The 24,364-nt window shown below is 37.5% G+C and overlaps 5 protein-coding genes across 5 annotated transcripts in view; 3 read left to right on the top strand and 2 right to left on the bottom strand.

Annotated features, from left to right (window-relative positions):
- LOC134744337 (uncharacterized) overlaps window positions 1-8,303 on the top strand; it is a 58,689-nt gene extending 50,386 nt beyond the window's left edge. Inside the window, exons 3-5 of the mRNA XM_063678111.1 lie at window positions 5,525-5,812; window positions 6,175-6,363; window positions 6,655-8,303. Of these exons, the coding sequence (XP_063534181.1) occupies window positions 5,534-5,812; window positions 6,175-6,363; window positions 6,655-7,824 (1,638 nt within the window). The 5' untranslated portion in view covers window positions 5,525-5,533 and the 3' untranslated portion in view covers window positions 7,825-8,303. The remainder of the gene's footprint in view (window positions 1-5,524; window positions 5,813-6,174; window positions 6,364-6,654) is intronic.
- LOC134744419 (uncharacterized) overlaps window positions 1-24,364 on the top strand; it is a 291,804-nt gene that overhangs the window by 150,823 nt on the left and 116,617 nt on the right. The window lies entirely within an intron of this gene.
- On the bottom strand, window positions 12,000-15,053 carry LOC134744336 (glucose-induced degradation protein 4 homolog). The gene is made up of 4 exons (XM_063678110.1): window positions 14,520-15,053; window positions 14,211-14,378; window positions 13,390-13,622; window positions 12,000-12,784 (listed from the first exon to the last, which is right to left on the bottom strand). The coding sequence occupies exons 1-4, from the start codon at window positions 14,664-14,666 to the stop codon at window positions 12,721-12,723; spliced, it is 612 nt and encodes a 203-aa protein (XP_063534180.1). The 5' UTR covers window positions 14,667-15,053; the 3' UTR covers window positions 12,000-12,720.
- On the top strand, window positions 15,307-20,702 carry LOC134744335 (serine/threonine-protein kinase N). The gene is made up of 2 exons (XM_063678109.1): window positions 15,307-16,855; window positions 18,467-20,702. Exons 1-2 carry the CDS (start codon window positions 15,549-15,551, stop codon window positions 20,283-20,285), a joined length of 3,126 nt encoding a protein of 1,041 aa, XP_063534179.1. The 5' UTR covers window positions 15,307-15,548; the 3' UTR covers window positions 20,286-20,702.
- On the bottom strand, window positions 22,686-24,144 carry LOC134744334 (BTB/POZ domain-containing protein KCTD5). Its single transcript, XM_063678108.1, has 2 exons — window positions 23,913-24,144; window positions 22,686-23,834 (listed from the first exon to the last, which is right to left on the bottom strand). Exons 1-2 carry the CDS (start codon window positions 24,111-24,113, stop codon window positions 23,382-23,384), a joined length of 654 nt encoding a protein of 217 aa, XP_063534178.1. The 5' UTR covers window positions 24,114-24,144; the 3' UTR covers window positions 22,686-23,381.

The following is a 24,364-nucleotide window of genomic DNA, read 5'->3' as shown; positions in this document are numbered from 1 at the left end:
ATCAGGTCAGTAAGAAACTAAGGTCAATCGTGGTCAGATTGTAAAATAATAGGTACTGCCGGAGTAAAAAATATTTGAGTTTTGATGTCAATACTGGACTGTTTACTTAGTTAAATAGACGTCGGAGCCCGTGACTTCAATATAACGGACTACATCGTTATTTATTATCAGGTGCACCACAACAAGGATATCCCTAATTCTGACCAAAACGCTAATTAAAAAGGGTCCCGTCTCCCGGTCGCGGTCATAAATCGTCGCGTCGTGGATATTCTAACAAAATCGTTATTTTCGTGTGCACCTGCGAGTCCTTGGCGGAGGGTGGCGATGTAGTCCAAGCGTGACTGTAGAAAAGTTAGGAACGCCCAATCCCCTTGCTGACCCATTTAAACGATGTTGATTCACGCATTCGTATTAATTAAACGAACATGTTCAAACAATAGCTGCCCGAGTACGTATACAATTTTTAATGACCGGCGGGATGTCAGTCAGGCGTGTGTTTTTAACGATGGCCTTATCTCCAGCGGTTTAAAGCTAAAGTAGCTCATACCGGCATCGAAGTATTCTGAGAAGCACTCGACTCGAGCTCTTGTGACTGGAAAAGCTATTTGTGTGCAACCCTGTGCCGACGCACCTCGGTAGTGCGCGGCGCCGCGCTCGCATACATGTCAAGGTAGGGTTCAACATTCGAGGATTCGGCGCGGCAAATATCCGTGTGGAACACCCGACGTCTGCCTGCTCGGTGTAAACACAATAAACAATTTATTAGGTCAGACTCGACTACTAAACGCTCACTGTTCGCACACCTATTGAGACAAGTTCTGACACCTCCAGACTATGCGAAAGAAAGCTGGGAAGTATGTAGGTGCATTTGTGTGTATTTTTTTGTCATACATTCTCATTGCTAATAACGGCAATGGGATCGTAAAATTCGTATAAATTACGTGAATGGTCAAGAACTAGCGTTACATGCAAAAACCGTTGTATTCACGACGCGTAACCGCATTGAAAACATAGATACGCAAAGATACAAACGCGGGATTATGGCATCGTATTTCACGGCGGGGTGTTATAACGTGAACCGAGCTTGGATCAAGGACTCCTTGAAACGCGGTCAGCTCTCGCTTCCGCGTACGCCTGTACGAACGATCATTGCCAGATGCCCATAGACGGGGTCAACAGCCACGTCAGCCACTGCCCCTGTTTTGCGCACCAAATTCATTAGCCGATTGTATGGACGCCATAAGGTGTTCAATGTTCATAGCGGAGGTCAAGGGGACCCGATGATTCCATTATCAGAGTGACGAGTGACACGTGTATGACGTGTAGTACACATTAGCATGTTACACTAAGCGTAATGAGTTGCACAATAGTTACGTAACGGTAACAGTAATTTTTATCTACATATGTGTTATTTGTTTACGGTTTTGCGACGGAGTTTAGTTACTTAGTATTAAAAATGACTCATATTTGTTTTTAAGATATCAAACCTAGTTAAGATTCCTAAATCAGTTTTATTTTGGATATTTAGCATTAACGTCGTTGTATTGTGTTATTCCTTAATAATCAATTAGAATATAATTATTTTATGGTTTAGTAATTGACAAAATAATTGACATACAGACAATGAACCACATTGCAATGCAACGTAGACGTGACGAAATATTGACCTGCCCTCGAGGTCATTTAAATCCGAGCAAAAATCAGGCAAGTAGGTGCCTATATTTTTACTTACATTTTTTCTGAACACGTTTCCATTGATCTGAAATGATCTATTACATAGTCGTATATTTTGAACCCAGTCCTTACTCCGACGTTTAGGATTTTTTCCTTAGGTTACAGTACAACTGCTATTAAATATTTGTTTTGATACATTTTCTACAATTACAATGGAAAGCGGAAACAACTTCTAATTATTAACTCTAACCCGCTTAATTTTGTAAGGTTACCTATTCAAAACTCAGCAAATAAATATATTCTATTCTATTCTATTCTTTCTATTCTATTCTAAAACCAAGAAAATTATTAAATTATTTCACTCCATCGCCAGAGACTAAGTATTAATGTACGAACATACTATGCTAGTGTACATATAATAACATCGCGTGAAAATAATTCCTACTAAGTACTCAATTATCAAAATGTTATTTACCAATTACGTTTGGCTTCTTAGACGATGAAGAATCGTAAGATTTGCAAATAGAAACAAACACCGTCAACCGTGCCGGCTAGGATGTCATTACATTGCTCTTCCAAATGTAACTTGTAGTTTCACTTTCTCTTGCTCATTACCCATACCAACTTAAGTTACATTTTATTTAAAGGTAGCAAGCACCTGTAAGAGCAACCGGATTAAAATTCCACCATAATGTGAAATTGTAGTGTTTTGTTTTCCTTTTATATCTCACAACGCAGAGACAGGTGCATGTACTTGCAGTCGTGATCCGATCGGCCATGATGGATGAAATACCGGGCATAAATGGCATAATTTGACTTTCATTACATTTAACATCTTAATAATGGGATCGAACTATAAGTGCATTATTCAAAGTGTTTTAAAAGTGAAGGCGAAACTTAGGGTATTAACTTTCACTTGGTTGAATGACAAAAGGGCTCCAAGGTCGATGATGTGTGGTATTTGGAACACGTTCACTGTTTTTTTATTGCGCAAAATGCTCCGAGTTCGCTAAAAAAGGTAGTCAAATTTGCGTCGATGTTTTCATTTCACTTTCTTAACAGACACTTCATCAGTCTTTGATTATTTGTTTGTTTCCAAACATGGATGTAAGTAAAGGGAGGTAGAGAATGCACCCGGCGCTCGATCGTGAGCCATCAAATATAGGTTCCGGAACATATACCTATTGAGTAAGTCGTACGGCTGACGCCAATGTGTCAAGATTGTCACAATCATCTACTAAATATTGCCTGTATTCCATAATTGCCTGCATTTTAGTTTTGTCAACTATAAACGTCACGCGTCTATTATTAATAAATAAAAGGTAATTGTTTCCAAAAGACATAAGGACTGTATCGTTTATTATAAGTACAGATAAAACCTGGTCTAACTATGTGTATTATTTTGTTCTAAGGGTTTGATCTGAGGGTATTTTTAAGCCATATCTGATATACGGTTTTTTTATTATTTATTTTAGGGACTTTATGATGCCTTCAATATCGTCTAGCAAATACATTTCGGACAAGTCTATCGAGCTTAATTTGAGACTAATTCAATGACTCCTCGGTACGATTTAAAGAAACAAAAGGTTAATATGCTGCCAAAACATGTATCTAAGTATCCTCTTCGATCGATAGAAACGCTCTATGATAGTTATATTGGATGTCAAAGTCGGAATTGTCCGGATGCCAAAGGCCACCATGCACAGATCCAAACCTTTTTTTTACTAAAAGAAATGATTAGACTATGCCCAGATCCAGATGTTTCGCTTTACGAATCATGTGTAATTGCGGTTCGCATAGTACGATTTTTTTTGTGTAATACCTACAAAATCCTGCCTTTTTTGGCTGTGACGTCTGTGATTATAACTTTTGTCATTTGTGTACTTTAATAACGAAATATACCTAATATTGTCTTCGGTTACCGCGATAGTTACTCATGAAATAAAACTATGAAAACGGATTATATCGCGTATATTGAATTTATAATACATCCCGACGTTTCGAACTCTTTACAGCGTTCGTGGTCAACGGGTGACTGAGGAAAAATTACAAAGTGCAAAAATACCCACATACTAAAATAATGAACAATCATAGACTACAAACTTTAAGGCTGGTTGTACATGCAAAATCGGTTCATAAGGCTAGTTATACACTATAATTATTTTTCAAGTAAAGATATATATATATACGCGATAAAAACTATGCCGGCTCCAACCCTACACCACGGACCCGAGAAGATTTAATTCCCTCCTAAATTGTAGGAGGGTATCCCAATATGGGACCGGCAACAAACTCGGCGGGATACATCTTTTCAAAACATCAGAATGTCCAGCATCATCCATCACTAAGGTCTCACAGTCTATGTCTCGCTTGCTCCTTTATCAGATGGACTACAGGATCCCAAGCTGGTGGTAGAGAAAAGCCATCTTCCCTATTAAAGTTTGGATATTTCTTAATCTCAATGGCCTCGCGCAGCATTCTGGGTATGTAACGCTTCTCCTTGGCAAGAACCAGAGGCTTATCAAACTTGATTGAGTGATTGGCTTTATCCATGACATGCTCCCAGACAGCAGACCTACCTGAAATATACCTAATTTAGTTGCCTTATTTTGATTGAATATTGTACCACGTCAAGGTCATATTTTCACTTATACTATATTTTGTGTTTTATTAAAAAACAGACTTATCCTCACATTCCCTAATACTGTACCTTTATTTTCGAATTTTTTTAAATACTTGGTTGTAAATTAATTATTTTTGTCGAAAATAACCGTAACTGATTATAACCGATTATCGGCTATTTTTTGGGCATAACCAAAACCGAAACCGGTTATGAACTTTGGTCGGTTATTGCATTCCCTAGCCTAAACCATATGATTGACGTCGAGCTCCCAGGACGAAATGTGTACCTTATTAAAGCACTAATTAAACACGTAATTTTGAAATAAAAATGTAAGTAATATCAAAAAAACGGCTAAGTTGTATTTATAATAAAGGATACAGTCCTTAGGTAGTATGCCCCCTGTCTAATGAACACATTTACGATATTATTGATGCCTTTCCAACTTTAATCTTAGAGTCACCAAGTATAGAAAGCATAGAAAGAATATGAACTCATCGGGGCAGTTCCTATAATTTTTACACGCTTTAAATTACGCATAAAGACCTAACGCACAGAAATGAAATCGAAAGTGACTTAATGACAGAATCGGCGGTAGGTAATGGAAGTGGATTCAGTGAATACGCAATTCAATCGTGCTCGAGCTATTGAACTAATGGCTGAGGCCGGGCCTTGGTCCAGTTGACATCACACGCCTGAACACAATCAATCATCTCCTTGAATAATAAAGTACAACGCAAGTTTATGTATCGCAATCCCGATATTGATTTGTTGAATAACAAGTTTATGTTTTGTATCACGTCGATACCTAATAATTAAGATAACGACCGGTAGGAGCCTAATGTGTTCATAATAGATACTTATACTAAAAGACGCTACGATCCCTGCCTATTATGTAACTTTAAGATCTCAGTGTTGGTAAGTGCTCCTCACTTTAATAGGCAATCCGGTTACGATAGAAACGTGACATTTTGAAGTTGTTATTAGCCACTGGTAGAATTTCTCAAACTACGTACCTACGAATTTGTTAGATCAAACTGTAACATAGCAAAACCAATTGAAATCATAAATGCAAATTTTGTAATGGGCAGCCATGTTGTCATAAAACAATGTGGAGATCGCCGCGTCTAAAATGACTTTTACTACGTAGTTGCCCAATCCGATGACGTGTGCTTACACCTATATCAACAGTCGTTACAGAAACATTAAAAGTCTCCATTCAATTTGCAGGTGTCTGCAATGTGGTACGTGTGGTGCTCGTTAATGTTGTCGTCCTGTGCGCTGGGGGCGGCAGTGGGGCCTGAGGCCACTACGGAGGCCGTGCCGGTGGCGACGACGTCGGAGGCGCCGCGCACGCTGGACCGGCAGGCCTCCGAGCTCGCGTGGCGCTCCTGGCTCAAGAGTCCTGAGAGCGGCAACCCCAGCGCCCCGCCGAGAAGGATCATCACAAAGTCGCTATTCATCACGCCTTATGTGTGCCCTAAAGGACAACGGCTAGACAGAAACGGATGCGTTCAGGTAAATTTCATTTTATTCTATGTTACAAAGACTTTTTATTTATTATTTATTATTGGAAGGGTAATAACCGAAGTGCAACTAGCGTAAGCAAGTAAAGATCGGATTTTCCAATGCTAGAATAACTTAACCCAACCCCTCCCCCCGTCATCGTCAACTTGACTTGACTGATTGATTGGTGGATTGGACTAAGTCCAAGGCGGTATAAAATTCTACCAAAACAGAAAAGCGGTCCCTGCTTACTTAAACTTTCGATGTTTAAAAGCCGTATATAGGTGTAGTAAAACGGCCTTAGTAGAAGACTATTTACTAAAACAAAACGCACACTAAACGTAAATGACACACAATAACATTGTACATTTCAGATGGTAACGGTGAACAAAGATGAGCACGAGCGCATCCTCCTGGAACAACTGAACGCGCTGTTTACGTCGCCGCCGAGCGACGTCATGTACGACTACGGCGACGAGGAAGCCGGACCCCTGCAGCTCTCTATACCCATCGGCCTGGACCCCCAAGCTGCGCCGCTGCAATCACATGAGCCAGCCGCTGAGGTACACGATTTGCTACAAAAAGTTGCGCAGTTGCATTCTTGAATAAAACAATTACTATTCATACTTTTTTATTTCAATAATTCATATGCCCTTCGGCCCATGACAAAACAGCACTATTATTATTATTGGCGTTATGAAAAATCAAAAAAACAATCAACGCCAAATGAATAATGTGATGATAATCATATTCAACCCAAGAACCCAACTGCAAACTTTAACATAATTAGCTTGACAATGATGTGTAGAGTAGATATTATGCTTTAATCTCATTTAAAATATTTCTCGTTTCAGGCTCACGAACAGCAACTAACCGTTGTCAAAAAAGACGAAAACAGACCTAACAACGACGCGAGCATAGAAGCCGAATTAGAACTTCTGAAACTGCAACATTCGAAACTAGATAACGATACTGCCTCGCTCGGAGGCGCCGGCATCCTGAATCACAACGTGTTAAACAACTTCTTACCGTACGCGGATAAACCGAAACGAGACAGTCCCGCAGTCAATGAAACTGAGTCATCTCAAACTAACACTACTGACCTAGGGCAGAAGGAGCAAGTTTATGGACACGTTAACGTCGACCCAGTTGTTTACGGTACGGAATACCAAAACCAACAATATGACGATTTACCTAAAGAAACAGAGGTTACAACTGAACAAACAACAGAGTCAGCGCCGGTACTAGTTAATGAGACAACTGTTAACAATACCGATGTAGGCAAGAATAATAGTGTTATTTTAACGCCTGTTCAGAATCAAACAAAAGATGACGTCACTACTGAAAAATCTGACATAAGCACTAATTTAGATGAGCATTTGATAAAGGATAAAACTAAATTGAGCCCCGAAAGTGAGTATTCCGACATCGGAGAAGCAATAAAACTGATTAGTCGCTACGCTGAGGTAACAACTGACGACAATTTTGCCAAAGATCAGAAGAAATACGCTTCGAAAGACGATAGCGTACTCGGCACACGCACCAAACCACTTCAGCATCGTCGCAATAAGCCCCTCGAACTGGCTGCGCCGCCATTGCCAGTTCCGCATGTTTTCCCACAAGACACCAAGGAAAAGCCGATATCGACAGGTTACATGCCTAACGAGGGCTACTACCGCTATCCCTGGACAAGTCAACATACCGTTACTCCTCCACCGAATTACCCGTTTCGTCATTTACAAGATTACTGGCCTAATAGGCGCCAAGTGGGCGGGGTCTACGCTGGCGTAGGTCACGAGAATCCCAGGAGACATCATCATTCGTACCCGCACAGCTACTACCGACCGCACGGGCTACCGGACGCGAGCCAGGCAGGCGTGTACCTGAGGTCGGAGGACGCCGCGCAGCCGCAGGAGTACCCGTACAAGACCCACGCGAGCCCAATGCGCTCCCACAACCAGGACCTCTACACCCTGCTCGGTCTAAGGCACTGGTTCAGCAGCGAAAGTACTTCAAAAAGATAGCTCACTTCCCTCAACGTTAGACAATTCGATGTTACCCGACGACTTATAATGGAAGCTATGGAAGAAATGTCGCAAAAAGTAATACAAATAAAGTGATTACTTATTGCTCCAAAGTCCAAACATAGGCAAAAAGTAGCAACTTTAATAGCAAATGTACTTATAACGATCCTTAGTCCTATCTGTTTGAGTTTAACATTTCTGTCAATAGCTTTCAATATAATATTAGCCTATTTATTTTAAAGCCAAATATTACAGTCATACATAGTTAAGTTTTTATTAGCTGTTTAAGTTTTTGTAAATACGCCTACTTATACAATTTAAGTGTTTCATCTTGCTGAGTATTATCATTGTTTAATTTAAATGTAAATTGTTTATGAATTATCAATTACTAATTTAAATTATATTTATTAGATGTAATTATGTTGATGTTATTTTCGTTGTGAACTGTGGTAGTGTGTGTAGTAGATGTTTGGTGTATAGTGACTTAGTTTATTATGAACGTAGGTACTGGCGCTGGCTTGCCTTAACCCCTTTCAAGGATAATATCAAATAATCAGAAAGTGTGTAGATAATATAAACATTTGCGTTATTTACAAAGTAGATAATAAGTTTAGCATACATATTCTTCAGACAATAACATTGTGATTTCCGACACCTATTAAGCCCACCTTTATCAATGGAAACCCTGACAATTATCCTTGAAAGGAACCTAAGTTTAACTTTAAATTTATTAGTTCGTCGGAGCCTCACGCAGACTTGCCTCATTTTTATACAATTTGATGAGATTGAAGGACGTCGGTTCCTGGATAATTTTAAGTTCTTGAATGTATATTATGTATAATTTTCGTACAATCTCAGTTAATGTCTTTAATTTTCAAAATGTATTTGTTTCGTGTATTTTTAACGTATTGTTTAACTAACTACTCATAACGTGTCTACCGAACTATTACAAATACTTAACCATCCCACCAAAGCTTAGATTAAGTATTATAATATCTAATAGTGACGCATTGGTGCATTTTATCTAATACAAATTAACTATATCAATTAACGAATTATATTGACATAGAAAAGTGGATGTATTTTTCAGAAATATTGAATGACTATTTAAAATATATATCAATTAAGCAATATATTTTTGTAATAGTCTAATATGACTAGGGATTTGGGCTATTTGCTGACAGTTTTAATCGTGAAATTAAAGTACACCGGCCACATTGTCGTAGGTACCCTCACATTATTTTATCTCGGGGAGTTGTGCACTCAACAGAGTAAAAAGTGTACCAGTTCGAAATAGTTTTTTTTTATATATGTAGAATAGTAAACACGATATTACTTTTAATCAAAGAGGATATAATAGGATAGAGCGGTACTGTAATAGTAAATTTTATCATAGTAACCACAGTAAATTCACTGCCATCTATCGACACACTTTAAAATATGGATAAATGATTTTTTTTATTTGCATTAATTATTTTTATGATTTTGACCCATGTTCTTTCACTGATATGCGTTAAAATTGTAAAATAAACGAAACCGTCAACGCCCTCTATACGAGAGTAGGCCAAAGGTAGTGGCGCCATCTGATCGAGAATCAAATTTTCGTGATTTTCGAGGCATGTTTTTTCCTTAGACTGTATCCATTCTATTACGGAGTTATATTTATCTTTGCTTTTAATACAGAAACAATATCTACAATTTCCATGTACAAGACTCAATTGGCGTTATCAGTTATTATTGGCTAACCACTCGATATACACCTGAAGACGTACCTAGATGTGAAATAGGGATACTTTTTCTTTATAAAATCAATCAATAGGTACTTTTGATCCTAAGTAGAAATAGTTATTTGTTATACAAGGGTGCAAAGTTGTATTTTACCCGCGAGTGTGGAATTGAAACACGAGCTAGCGAAAGGATTCTATAGTTGAACCACGAGCGAAGCGAGTGGTTCTAAAATAGAATCCTGAGCGTAGCGAGTCTTTCAAAACACGAGAAGTAAAATACATTTGCACCCGTGTGTAACACAAAACTTTTCCCCTCACTATAGCGAGGAAAGTGCAACATCCACAGGCGTTAAATCATCTTCATCACTGGAATCACTTATTTTTTTACGATATTATAACAGAAAACACTGGAAATTCTGATTTTTACGTGAGTCGGTGATCGGTGAGAAGTGTTTTTAAGTAAAAAAATTGTTGATAATGTTGACATTTCTGTTCTGACGTATGAAATGTCAACGATGCGTTTTGAAATTGCATCGACTCAACTTGTGCGTTCAGAATTATATTTATATAAATAAAAAATCTAACGTTTCCTATGGAAATTTAAGGTTTATGACTTAAAATTATTAAATAAAGCTAAATTTGGTCTTTTTTATTAGATTCTCAAACCATTTATTTAATGATAATTAATATCGAACGAACCATTATTATGAGCGTTTTACGTTTTGTTATCTGTCAAGCTACTTAAACACGCACCATCCAAGGTCAAATTACTTTCCCCACTAGTGGATAAAATGCGTTTTTCCCCGCTTGTTTTAAAGGATAAAAGACGGCTTTCCGAGCTAGTGAGGGGAAAAACTTATTATTGACTTCTTATTCAAAAAACTTCTTAGACTTCTTATTAAAAACTTAGAGCTACATCTCTGTGAAACTCCCCTATATGAAGATCAATCTAAATTGTTCCATGCACCTGTTCCATTTAGACAGTCACCTTTATATTATATACAATAGGTATTAAAAAAATTGAGCACCCCAGATCCATTTGGATGTTAACTAAAGCCGTAATAGATAATTTCCGTTATGAAACCAAACTTCCTTAGATGTTTTTTCATGATTCTTTTAAACTATTAATAAGAATAATAAGCAGTGTTGACGTATTTAGGTATACTTCGTCAGTCACAATTTGTAACCAGTGGATCCACTTTATAAATATTGAAAGTACAAAAACATCTTCATATTTATACTTTTTAAAAGAGACTTACCTATATAAAGTATTGCGTAGGTTCTCATCTCATTCCATATTTCTAAACATGTCGCGTCTTTATATAAAGTTCACGTCACGAGCTGCAAGACCGGAGCCGAGTCTTGGCAACTCTTCAATTCCTGATTGCGACTGTTTTTGCGCTAAAAACGGCTTGCGTAGGCCCAGCCCGAGTATGTGCATCGGTCAAGTCTTGCACAAATATCAACTGTTTACTGTACAAATAGATTAAGGTATTATAAGTAGTGAACTCTTAATATAATAACAACTTGAAACAGAACTAACGAGAAACTACATTGTCATACAATTTCTTCTTTTTTTTTTTTAATCTGGTTTTTATGGAGGCTTTGGACACTAGGTGAACATGTCAGCCTCATGGGTGCTATCATAGTTCCCTACTCAAGGGAGAGGTCAATAAAGTGGTAAACACTGATTGCTTTGTCCGATATAGGCTCTGCCAACCAACAATTGATCTGTCCATTGTGCATGGAGCCCAGACTACCAAAAATTCTTTTTCTCAAGTCCGAATTCCGGACGCATTCCAACAACACGTGAGACAAGTCATCAGTCTTCTGACAGTTTGCACACAGTGGTGACGATTTAACACCCATCATGCACAGAAATTTGTTTGTAGGGATGTGTCCGGACCGGACTCGGAAAGCTGAGACTAACACTTTTCTAGAGAGGTTGGCAGAATCAAACCAGGGTATCCACAAGGGTCTATCTTGAATTGTTCTGTACCAGATTCCAACACCCCTTGATAAAACAATTTCTTCTGGGACAAAATTTGGGTTTGCTTACCTTACGTATCAGAGAGCTCAATCACATTCAGCTTGATTGTTTTTATATATTTATGTCTGTCTTAGTTTAAATAAACTAAGATAAACTTTTTTGGAAAAATACTACAAGTTGGATAATGGACAGTTTGTTTTTAAATCCGGCCTATAACATAATAAAAAATCTAAGTATGTCTGGTCACTGTTAGTTCTGTTTTGAATGTTGTCGTAAAATATTTCTCTAAAATTTGAATTTCTATACTGCATTTCGATGAATTACATGAATATGATTATCTGCCAGTATTTTACTATTGTAAATATTAAATGTGTTATATTAAAACTGAATCAAATGGAAAGTTACGTATTTTATTTCAATGTAAACATTACTCAAAAATAATAATAAAAATCTCAAAATTGCTGTAAAGACATTTTATTGAAAATATTCAATTATTTATGATCAAGTCAAAATATTAACTTGTTCAAAACAAGGTTCCCTGCACTTGCACATACTTCGTCAGATTGATTTGAAATGGCTTACATCTAACAATGACATCAACGTTCACGAAGATCAATGATTACAGTGACATGATCACTTACACACAAGTAATTTGTACAAAATATCACAATAATACAAACTTACTATTATTGAGAGACATATACATTAACTACCATACTTTTTGGCCGATCATGTTCCAATGTCAAAAAATAAATTAGCTTAGAGTATAATTTTATGCAACATACATATAAAGTAGTGTATAATCACTACACATTTACTAATTTCATTTTGAATGACTACAAGATGTTCAGATAAAGCAGCATAATATTAGATATTAGGATATTACACATATATTAGTCACTGAAAGACACTAAACTGAAGTATGTGCAAGACCAGACAGCTGCTGTTCGTGATTTACACATAGATTCAAATCAAATTGCTACAACATTACAGATTATTGAATATTTTGTTCTGATGAATTTTTTGTCATTGGCCCTGCATCTTTCACTTACATTTATTTTACTGAAGAAACTTAAAGACTGGTATATTTATCTTTTCCAAAGATGAAAGATAGACTTAAGAAACATGTAAGTACTAGCGGACACAAATAACCATCCAAACTTGAAAGTCTGACACATCTCATCTGAACTCATAAATTTGGATGCTGTGTTCCGGAACATGACTTAGAGTCAAAGATTGGAACCTGAAATTAATAGAAAAAATAGGATATTGGTGATATTCCAACTTCACTTATTATAAATATGCAAAAAAAAGTTGCTTATAGTTGTATATCACAGTTTATCACAGCATTGGCCTCATTGGGTGTATAAATATTCATATAACTATAAGTTAATCTACATGTAAACAGTACAATGACACTTTAGGTACACATAATTATTATATGTATACACAATGAGGCCCATACCATCTTCTTTCAAGTACAGTAGAAACCGCTTATTAGTATTGTCTATTAGTATATTGTGGTACTTTTCAATGTTTCATATAGTTTCATTTAGTGTGGAGCTGTGGAGTCATATTGCCTGCATGCATCACACATTAATGATAGACCCCTCAATGCATATACTCAGCCATCTATAGGCTGATGCATGCCACATGCAAATTCACCATGGTTTTGCTGCCACTTCTTCAAATCAGTATGCATGTCTTAATTTATTTGTAGGAGCTGCAGCCAGAGCTTAGCTGCCTGTGCAGTGTGATATAAATATTTTAGTTCTATTAAACTTTCCAAATTGTAATAAGCGGATTCCACCATACAAATAAAAACTTAGTAAAAATGTCAATGCTCACCACTCAGAACTTCGATGATAGTAATAACCTTCTATTGTTGCTGCTGACTTATGGAAGCATATGTAATAAAAGCCCGCAAATGAAGCACCATTTATATCCTTAATTGTATGGTCCGGCACTAGGAAGTGCTCTTTCCACCTCATAAATACATAGTCAGCCTTTGCAAGTGAGTCATAGTCAAATGAATCGGAGTTGAAGGTCTTCAGGTATGGAACAAATAAGTCAAATTTACTCTGAAAAGAAAATATAAAATTATTAATTGGATTAAAACAATAACTTGATTGCCAGTCCCTAAACAAGTACCTGCTACTTTTTTGAACCACACAAAGTCATCCAGTCAAGTATCTTATTAATAAAACAAAGTAGTGATATATTTTACACCACTTTTAAATTCACAAGAACAATGAGGTCATTAACATTATAATTAGTTTAGAGTTCATTGACCCAGTTAATAACTGCTATATAGATATGAGCAAAAAGTCAATACATAATCACGCCATAAATAAAATAATTAATGGTAATAATGCAAATGATTATCTATGTAATGTATGATCAATAAGATCAGTTGAACCTTTAAATGCAAATGGAAGCAACCAACACATCAAGTTATTCAGATTTCTTTGCTAAAATTATTATTTAACTGATTTTCTTGATGTAAATAGATATTTTATACTTCAGTAGGTACTTTATTATATAGGTATATCACTAATAGTGCAGAAAAAAGTGAAGAGAAATCCTATAGGTCACATCTTAGATCTTAGCTATATTCTATTAACAATCAAAAAAAGGCTTTCAAATTGGAATCCAATAGACATACTTACCCAATGTTTCCTATCAACATCCTCGTCAGCATCCCATTTTCGAGTCAGGAATGGATATTTAGCTGATATTATTTCACCATCAAAAAAGGTAGTAAGTGTTGGAAATTCTTCTGTCAGACCTTTTATTTTTAAATAACCACAAAGGTATGAATTCTCCTCATCAACATGCTAGAAAAACAAAATAAAACATTTAAGATTGGTCAAATTTATGCCAATAGCTTAATATTTGTAGTAAGTATACAAACATTTCTATGATGATATTAAGGTTATGTGACAGAACTAGTTGATTGTATTTCTTTATACACTAACCTGCAAAACAACCTCGACTTCGTATGAGTTGCCCTTAGATTTCTGATGCCCTTGGAATTTTGACCCATTGTACAGCAGGGACTTAGTCACGCCAGGCTGTTTGGAGTTTGCTGGCGGCGGTGGAGTAATGTCAACCTTCACTGGCATCGTCGTTCCATCAAATACAGGAAACGAGTATGATCTAACGTCACTACCAGCAGGAACCCCAGAACCAGATTTGCGGCACTAAGTTACAGCTCCAAGTAAATTTTACGCAGCAGCAGAAGGCATCCAAGGTACAGCACCTGACACCTGACAGCTTGCTCGTTTTTCCAGTAGATTCTACAGAAACTAACACAATTTTCTACTTGAGCTTAATTTGGCGAGTCTAATTTTCGTTGCTTGCTTAATTGTGTGGTAAACAAGTTTGTTAATAGATCAGCTTTTTACTTTGCTAAAAATTACTGAGAAGAAAGGAGGATGTGAAAGTTAAAGTTGGTACACACTGCCGCGCAGGCCGCAGCGCGCCGTGATGACGAAATACAAATTTACGAAATATATTTTCAAGCCAAACAAACAAAATATATCATATTACATTTAAAAAGGATAAATAAATTATTTGCTTTAAAAATAGCACACAAATACAAATAAAGCAGTGAAATAACAAAATAGGCTTATACAATCGTTTTATTTTTATTCGATACACAATCGATTCAACGATTTATATAAATGGCAACACAGTCATAACCATTCATAAATCATTCACTCATTCACGCTAGTCTTGTCTATGATTTAATTATCATTCATTCAATCAGAGGATTTCGTTTCGTAGTTCGTCGTAGATGTGTTTCGTTTTGTGATTTTGCATTTTTAACTAATATTTATGTTTAAATTTAACGCTTTGACACAATGATTTATTTCTTCATTAGAAAAAGCATCCGTATGAGCAAACGTAATAAGTTCTTGAACACTTTGTGATCTACAAGCAATAGTAGTGATATTTTCCCACATAATTATGGTTAACTGACGTTAGTCTGTGCATCCTCAATTATGGCAGACCCAGGTTATTACCACAGTGATTATATTCGGCACCCCGTTCTCTACGAACTGGGCGTCAAGTATGGAATTAAGACGGAATGTATTCCAGAAATAGCTTTGCCCTCTAAACTGGAAGAACTCAAGGATGTGATACGTAGAGAGATACGTAAAGAACTCAAAATAAAGGAAGGTGCTGAGAAACTACGTGAAGTCGCCACGGACCGCAGATCCCTCTCTGACGTCGCAAACATCGTAAAAAAAGCGAATTTAAAGCTCAATGAACTCAAGTCAGACCTACAAGAGCTCGAATCGCAGCTCCTCCTCTCGCGCGGTCAGTCGACGCCGACGTCACCCGAAGACCTATCATACGATGAAGAAATCATTCTGGCGTCGGAGGCCGCTCAGCAGCAGCGACAACTTGGCGAGGCCACCACGGATCGTAAACTCGCCTCTCTGGAAAAGCAGCTCAATATCGAACTCAAGGTTAAGCAAGGCGCGGAGAATATGATTCAAAGTATCACCAGTAGCAACCAGTCGCGCGACAAGAAACTCCTCGCTGAAGCTCATCAGATGCTAGCAGATTCTAAGGACAAAATAGAATACCTCAAATTACGCATTTCTAAATTAAGCAAACAACAAAAAGGGGACCATGCTGGTGCCAATGGTGATGGAAGAAACTTAGATATGAGTGGGGTAGACCAACTCTTGGATGAAAGAATTGCAGAGTTAAGAAACAGGCTCCGAATTGAGGCAGCTGTGGTAGAGGGCTCTAAGAATGCCATAAGACTCTTACAGAGTGACAAAAAAGTTACAGACAAAAAAGCTTTACAAGAGGCGCAGACTAGCCTCCTTGAATCGTCTCAGAAACTGGACCTGCTTCGGAGGTCTTTAGATATGCGGCGCCAAGAACTTCCAGCAGAAAGTGCTGCATTTATAGAATTAGGTCATGAGTTACGCAGTACTGGATCTAGCCCTGGTTATGTGAGTTTATCATCTGGAAGTGGATCCCGGGCTCAGTTCCTGTCACCTGTGCCTCTGATCAGCCCCTGTGTTCAAGTGACCGGTACACTAGAAGTCCGGTTGATGGGTTGCCAGGATTTATTAGATGATGTGCCAGGACGCACCCGTCGGGACCCGTTAGCGAGCCCATCGGACTTAAAGTCGTTTGTGAAAGGTGTGACGATACGTAACTCCATGAAGTACACATACAGTATTAAGGAGGACACCAGCAATGAGATTATGGCTGTGATGAAGCTGGACAACCATACGGTGGCGCAGACCAGCTGGAGACCATGCTCCCAGCAGGCTTGGGATCAAAGGTAATCATGCACATTTGTATTAGAACAAGAAACTATAATTACTATAAACATATGCAATCATTTAATAAATCAGTTAGTGTTTTGAAAATTAATATTGATACATAGGTAGGTAATTATATGATGTAATTGTCAAAAAGCAGTACCTACTTAGGGCAACACGTATTGCAACCCTATGAGGTACAGAGCATTATGGGCCAAAGTGGAATTTCCTGGATTCAATAGGCATTAGTAGTGAACTTTAAAGGGCCGTCACAATTATTAAAGACCTATACATATCAAGCCAGAATGTAAAGTTGAGAGGACACTCTAAGAAACTTGTCAAACCCCCGTGTGCTAGCAACCCTAGGAAACACTTCTTGCCGAATTATTATTATTATTTAATAAGCAGGCAGGCAGTTATGGCAACTGATATGGCCTGTATCCAGTAATCATAAAGATATATATCATGAACGAGTATTAGATGTAGTGTTATGCTTGTCTAATTTATTTTTAAACTGGTTCACATTTTGTGCTGAAACTATGTCTTCCGGGAGTTTGTCCCAAGCGAATTGTGTGGTAAATGTGTGGAACTCTCTACCAGAAACTGTTGTTAGTGCACTGTCAGTGAACACTTTCAAAAATAGACTAGATACACATTTTAGAACTGTGAAAGTACAAAATTAAATACAAGTGCTCGATATACATGCATCAGCTCCAAGAGCTGCTAGTGTATCAAATAAATAATAATAATAACAATAGATCATTGCTTGGTCGACGTGGCACTCAAAGGCCCACAACATCCCAATAATAAATAATAACAAGTGCGAGTCGGACTCTCGCACGAAGGGTTCCGTACCATTACGCAAAAAACGGCAAAAAAATCACGTTTGTCGTATGGGAGCCCTACTTAAATATTTATATTATTCTGTTCTTAGTATTTGTTGCTATAGTGGCAACAGAAATACATCATATGTGAAAATTTCAACTGTCTATCTATTACGGTTCATGAGATACAGCCTGGTGACAGACGGACAGACAGCGGAGTCTTAGTAATAGGGTCCCGTTTGAACCCTTTGGGTATGGAACCCTAAAAATTTAATAAAATAAAAATCTATTATGATTCTGAGGAATCAAATATAATCAAAATGATTATTGAAATCCATTCTGTACTTACACCTATGATAAATGTGTGTGTAAAAAAAGTTTACTTATGTTCAATAGTAATTTCAAGAAGAAATGATTTAATAGTGATGTACAACGTTGTTTATTAGGTACATAAAAAAATATGACACAATAATGCTTTGCAATATCTTTAGCCTTAACTTACTAGAGGATGCACAAATACATAATCAAATACTGCTATCTTCATAATTAGATCAATATTGCTCCTTATTGTTTTATTTGAACAAAACTAAGAACAGACATAACTGTTATAAAATCAGAAATTGCAATCTCCCATCTAACCTCATTATGTACCTGTACTTCCTTGAATTATTATCTTTATGATTCTTTTCATATTAGTCATATCTTATCAGGTACACATAATGCATAGTATGACTAATTTTACTCAACTTAAGCTTAGAGTGACACTTGTTATGTTAAGATCAATGATATTGATGTTTTATTTTACAGATTTACTATAAAACTGGATAAGTCAAGAGAACTTGAAATTGGTATTCATTGGAAGGATTGGCGTGGGCTGTGCGCCGTGAAGTTTTTACGACTAGAGGAATTCATTGACGACATCAGGCATGGCATGGCCTTGGAGCTGGAACCCCAGGGTCTATTATTTGCAGAAATTAAATTCTTGAACCCCATCATATCCAGAAAACCAAAACTCCAGCGTCAAAGAAAAATATTTAAACAACAGGGTAAGAACATCCCAAGACCTTCATATGGGGAAATGCACATACCTGCAGTTGTACTCGGCAGGCTCTTAAAGAGATCTTCACCCTCAATACAAAACAACATCCAAACAGCCCACATTACTCCTCCGCAGCAGCTCAACTACCAGTTTGGATCAGCAGACAACAAAGATGTGGAGAACCCAAATACTACTCTTGGTGGTATGGCTGGTGTCCGGCCTTTGGGTCTGCCTACTGCAGCCACAGCCCCACAAACACCAGTAACTCCTCCACCCAAGCCGGCATTCCCACCTCCGCATGTCTCCACATTACGAATGGAAAAGGAACTCCAGGAAGCATTTGCATTTTTAGAAGATTCTTACGCGCGGGATAATTTTGCACCAAAGGAACCGCAAACACCCTCATGTGATACCCCGCTTGTTGAGTATCCACCTTCACCATCACCTAAACTCGTTCTGGAGTTCCCAAGCAATGAGGATCAAATTGTGGAGGTGACAAGTAACATGAGAATATCATCTTCTCGCTCCTCTTCAGTTATAGAAACCATCAAAGAGCTGGATTCTCGCCGACAATCTTCAGGGGAGATGTCAATGGAATGCTTTAGATTGTTGAGTGTTCTAGGAAGAGGTCACTTTGGCAAAGTTATATTAGCTCAATATCGACCCACTAATGAATATTTCGCAATTAAAGCTTTAAAGAAAGGTGATATTATAATGAGAGATGAAGTGGATTCGTTGTTGTCTGAGAAAAGAATTTTCGAGGTAGCTAACGCGATCAGGCACCCATTTTTGGTGAACCTGTTCGCATGTTTCCAGACTGACCAACACGTGTGTTTCGTGATGGAGTATGCAGCTGGCGGTGATCTTATGATGCACATTCACGCTGATGTGTTCACTGAACCCAGGGCAGTATTCTATGCAGCTTGTGTTGTGTTGGGCCTACAGTATTTACATGAGAATAACATTATTTATAGAGATTTAAAGTTGGACAACCTTCTTCTAGATACTGATGGGTTCGTCAAGATTGCGGACTTTGGCCTCTGCAAAGAGGGCATGGGATGGGGTGACCGTACGGGCACTTTTTGCGGGACACCCGAGTTTCTCGCTCCTGAAGTGCTAACCGAGACCTCGTACACGCGGGCCGTCGACTGGTGGGGTCTTGGAGTATTGATCTTTGAAATGTTAGTGGGCGAGTCGCCGTTTCCGGGCGAGGACGAAGGCGAAGTATTTGACTCGATAGTTAACGACGAAGTGCGATACCCGAGAACTTTATCATTGGAAGCGATAGCGTTAATGCGTCGCCTTTTGAGGAAAAACCCCGAGAGACGCTTGGGATCGTCGGAGAGAGACGCCGAAGACGTGAAGAGGCAGGCCTTCTTCCGCAACGTGAACTGGGAACAACTACTTCTTCGTAAAGTGAAGCCACCATTTGTGCCAACTATTAATAATTTGGAGGACGTGAGCAACTTCGACAGCGAGTTCACGTCGGAAGCGGCGGTGCTGACGCCGCCGAAGGAGCCGCGCGCGCTGAGCGCCACGGACCACAAGCTGTTCCATGACTTCACGTACATGGCGGACTGGTGCTAGCCGCGCAGCTACATACAGCTACAAATATTAAGATATTAGTTGTAATTTCAAAACTACAAACAATAAACCCCCATTGCCTTACAAAAGTGTGTAACATTTCTGTATTTTGATAATAACTCTGTTATCTCTACAGATGAGCGTGTAGATTGTCTTGTTAACTTGTATTTAGTGCGGTTAAAATGCAATATTTTATAATTAAATATGTAATTAAATATCATAAGTTTAAAAATGCGATAATGTTTATTTTTTTAAAACATCGTCTAATAGATTTATTATATATAAAATGTAGTTATGAATTTGAATAACTTAGAAATAACAATAACATAAGGGAAGGAGTGTCAAATCATTATCACTATTACGTTCTCAGTCAGTTGTTTACTTACATCATCAGTGAAATAAAGGCATCATCAGTAAGAAGCATAAGTTTTATTGTCCCATTAGATAAGTTACTTACTACAACACATTAAACAGAGCTGTACAGTTGGCACACTAAGCCTGAGCAAATTCGAGAGGAGGAAGCGGGACGGGAGTGGGCTGCGCCGTAGGGCAAGCGGCGCTCCTCTTCGAATCCTCGGAGTTCGTGTTCGATCTGTAACCCGAGTTTCGAAAATATCCATCATATCATTAATGACATTAATATAAATGACGCGGTGCTGCACCTTTATTTATCAGGTAGATGGTATGTGTACCTAACAAATAATGCACCCAATAGCTTACGGTAAAATTACATGTTTTACGTTTACACCTATTGTTCCTAATTAAATTTGGCATATTGATCGCGGCACTAGTTACGACTACAATACAGAAGCCCAATAGTGGCTACTACTTACCTATCATCGTAAATCCTTTGTATATAAAAATATACGAAAGATAGGGTAGGGTTTTCATTTTTAATGCTCAACTTGCGATATCATTTTCATGAATTTCATGTAGATAGATCTATTGTATAGTTATACATTAAGGATTAGATACGGCAAGGTAGGTTTAAATTCAAATTCCATCAAGTGAACGAAGCTCGACGGAAACTAGCGCAATGACCCTACCTATTACTATATAAGCTAAGTGATTTATACTTTCACCATTTTCATACGGACCTGCCCACGTTTTCAAGAAGAATTCTCGGGATCATGTCATGGGCGTTGCAACACGTTAGAAACGTCGAGGTAAATAAATAACACGCTAGCTTTGTTAGCACTCGAGAGTACAACTTCGAAATAATTTATATATATATATATATATATATATATATATATATATATATATACTTACTTTCAATAAAAACCGGTGTTTGTGCAAAAATTGGATGACCAACCAATAGGTGGGCTGGTTACATTGTTTTAAGAGAGTTTAGGTCACTGCGCTAAACCAACATATGTACTTCTTAAAGTTCTTAGTCGCATAAATCTTTGGAATTGTGTGAAATTTTCTCACAATGATTTCATTCACTGAGGAGGCGCTACCCCCTACGTGCCCATACACCCCTTCCTTCCCATTGTCCTACCCCACATTGTAATCTACAATAGGCACTACCAAAGAGTAGTACTTATAATACCTATACATTGTTTCTATTCCTTGGAATACAAATAGCAACATTGTATAAATTGTCTTAAATGCTTAGTGATGGATGGAGCCTACACAAAAAAAAATTATGCATAATAAAATCGATTGGTTTCTGTATAATTATTTCAGAAAATCAGAAACATTTTTTGTTTAAACTGTGTAGGTACAAGAAGTATAGCTAGGTACTTTTTTATTATGGGTATCAACAGTTTTACCTATTATTTATTATTATTTCGATAGTTAATTAATACATTTTCCAATTTTTAATTCAAATTTGCGCAGTATTTAAGTCTTAAAAATTTACATTTGTTTTAAGACGAAATGGCGGAAAAATTGGAAAAAAGCCAAAAGTTGATGATTTTTAGGGTTCCATACTCAAAGGGTAAAAACTCCTCTGTCCGTCTGTCTGTCACTAGGCTGTATCTCATGAACCGTGATAGCTAGACAGAAGTACGGAACCCTCGGTGGGCCAGTGCTACTCGCACTTGTCTGGTTTTTAGTATATGATTTATATATAGGCGGTTTTTTTTCGGGGTTTGCAATTATTGTATATTTAAAAACTTTATTATATGTATATCACAGTGTAGATTTCTGATGGTACTAAGATTTTTCATATATATTTTACCAATAATTATATATTTACATAAGTATGATTTGCCCATGTAACTTCTAACACTGATTTGGTAGTAAAAATCAATATTTAATTTTTTCCCAGAATCAGTAAACAATTATGTGACACATATAGTATTAATTTCGTGCAAAAAGAGAAAATTAAAGGTTAAATTTATGTACTCTACAATGTGAATCTAATCATAAAATAAGAAATAAATAAAACAGCAGTTATGGAAACGTAAAATTTATATTTTGCAAATGAGCATATCTGGGAAACTGGTTACTGATTATGAATAAATGTATTATTATTTACAAAATGACTTGTATGAACAATAAAGGCCTCACGCTGTTGATATTACAAAAAAACTACTATTATACTCAATACACTACCGACAACCAAAATCCATGTACTTGTAATTCCAATACTTATAAAATACACCCAAGTGCAATCTCTAGCTGAATCTAGGACTTCATATTTTCTAATTTTGTGAAAAAAAAAAACAAAATTAGATTACTATTTTTAAAAGCATTGAGTAATACCTTATAACCTGCTTACGGAATGTCGGCAGTTACACTCATACAGTGTACAAATATAAATGGTTTTACATTACACAAACAGTACTTTGCCTCACACAACTTTAACTTAAATGACTATCATTAACTAGACTGGAAAATATTGTAAAACAAAGTCACAATAACATTATTAGTAATACAATTTTCTGATTTTTTGCTTTATATCAAACTGAGTATTCAGTTGCCATCTAATTGACATTATGCAATTAACATTCCATAAACTGAGATTTAATGATTTTGGTTAATTAATAATACACATCATGTTGAGTCAAGGAAATAACTGACTGTCACACTACAAATACTTATATACACATTCCACACAGAGCTAACAGTCTCAGAAACTACTAAAGCTCACATCCGCGAACCCTTTTGCTGAAGCACCTTGGCACGGTCAGTCGGCTCCACATCATTACTGTTGAGGGAGCTGCCACACTCCCGACTGACGACACACAGGAACTCCGCGTGCTCGTCGTTGCCGTAATTGTACTGAGAACCGATATTAATCAGCTGTTCAAACTTCCAGCCGTCTGACATCGTAGACACCATCTGAGTCAGCTCCTCTTCATGGAACTGCAAAACCCTATACACATGCTTCTTTGAGTCTTTCAGTGGCCTTCGTTCTCTTAAGCATATTCTTTCTTTGACTAATCTTATGAGCTCTGTAATATTGTAAAATTCCGCTTCCTCGAGGACTCCCTCTTCGGCGATGTCATTGTTGATAACCAGTTTACCGTGTCGAAGATAATTCAATACGGGCGAAAAATACGTCGGATCTCTGTCTATCAGATAGGCACCTGTCGCGTCCTGAAACAATCGACATACTTAAACACTGTCAGGGTGTAAAAGGCTATAAATTCAAACAATAAATAAAATACTACATACCCTGTCTGAAATCAAGTCACTGTCCTCTTGAACTAATCGATACAAAAATGAGTTAGGATCACGGGATAAAGTCGTTTTAGTAGTTAAAAAATAAGTTCCTCCAACGTTCAGCTTAACCCACTGCTTACTACTCCGCCTTTCATTGTTAAATTTCTGTATATTTTCTTTAAAAAAATCACCGTCACCAACTTCGTCCGCCATGGCGTTCCATATACCATACCATAGACACTAGACAGAAGTTTAATATTTTTCTGAATGGACTTGACGTGAGTTCAAAACATAGACCTCTATAGCGCCCTCCACACTCGTGCGCGAATCGCGGCGCAAAGGTTGCTAATCAGCGAAATCGACTCCACACTTGCGTTCGCGGCTTCGCGCCGCGTAGTCTGGAGGGCCTTATGGTTCAAAATGTACTTGCCACATTTCAGTAATAAAAGTTTTTTTAAGTTTTA

The sequence above is a fragment of the Cydia strobilella genome, chromosome 9 (assembly GCF_947568885.1).
Source record: "Cydia strobilella chromosome 9, ilCydStro3.1, whole genome shotgun sequence".
NCBI lineage: Eukaryota > Metazoa > Arthropoda > Insecta > Lepidoptera > Tortricidae > Cydia > Cydia strobilella.
This window is presented reverse-complemented; position numbering and strand designations above follow the sequence as displayed.

Bases quoted from the DNA above. Each gene is read 5' to 3' on its own strand.
- LOC134744336 (XM_063678110.1), bottom strand. From the start codon at position 14,666: ATGCCAGTGAAGGTTGACATTACTCCACCGCCGCCAGCAAACTCCAAA. The intron at 14,379-14,519 runs GTTAGTGTATAA...TTGTTTTTCTAG, and splicing joins AAGTCGAGGTTGTTTTGCAG to CATGTTGATGAGGAGAATTC. The intron at 13,623-14,210 runs GTAAGTATGTCT...TTTTCTTTTCAG, and splicing joins ATGTTGATAGGAAACATTGG to AGTAAATTTGACTTATTTGT.
- LOC134744335 (XM_063678109.1), top strand. From the start codon at position 15,549: ATGGCAGACCCAGGTTATTACCACAGTGATTATATTCGGCACCCCGTT. The intron at 16,856-18,466 runs GTAATCATGCAC...TTTATTTTACAG, and splicing joins CAGCAGGCTTGGGATCAAAG to ATTTACTATAAAACTGGATA.
- LOC134744334 (XM_063678108.1), bottom strand. From the start codon at position 24,113: ATGGCGGACGAAGTTGGTGACGGTGATTTTTTTAAAGAAAATATACAG. The intron at 23,835-23,912 runs GTATGTAGTATT...CGATTGTTTCAG, and splicing joins GTGACTTGATTTCAGACAGG to GACGCGACAGGTGCCTATCT.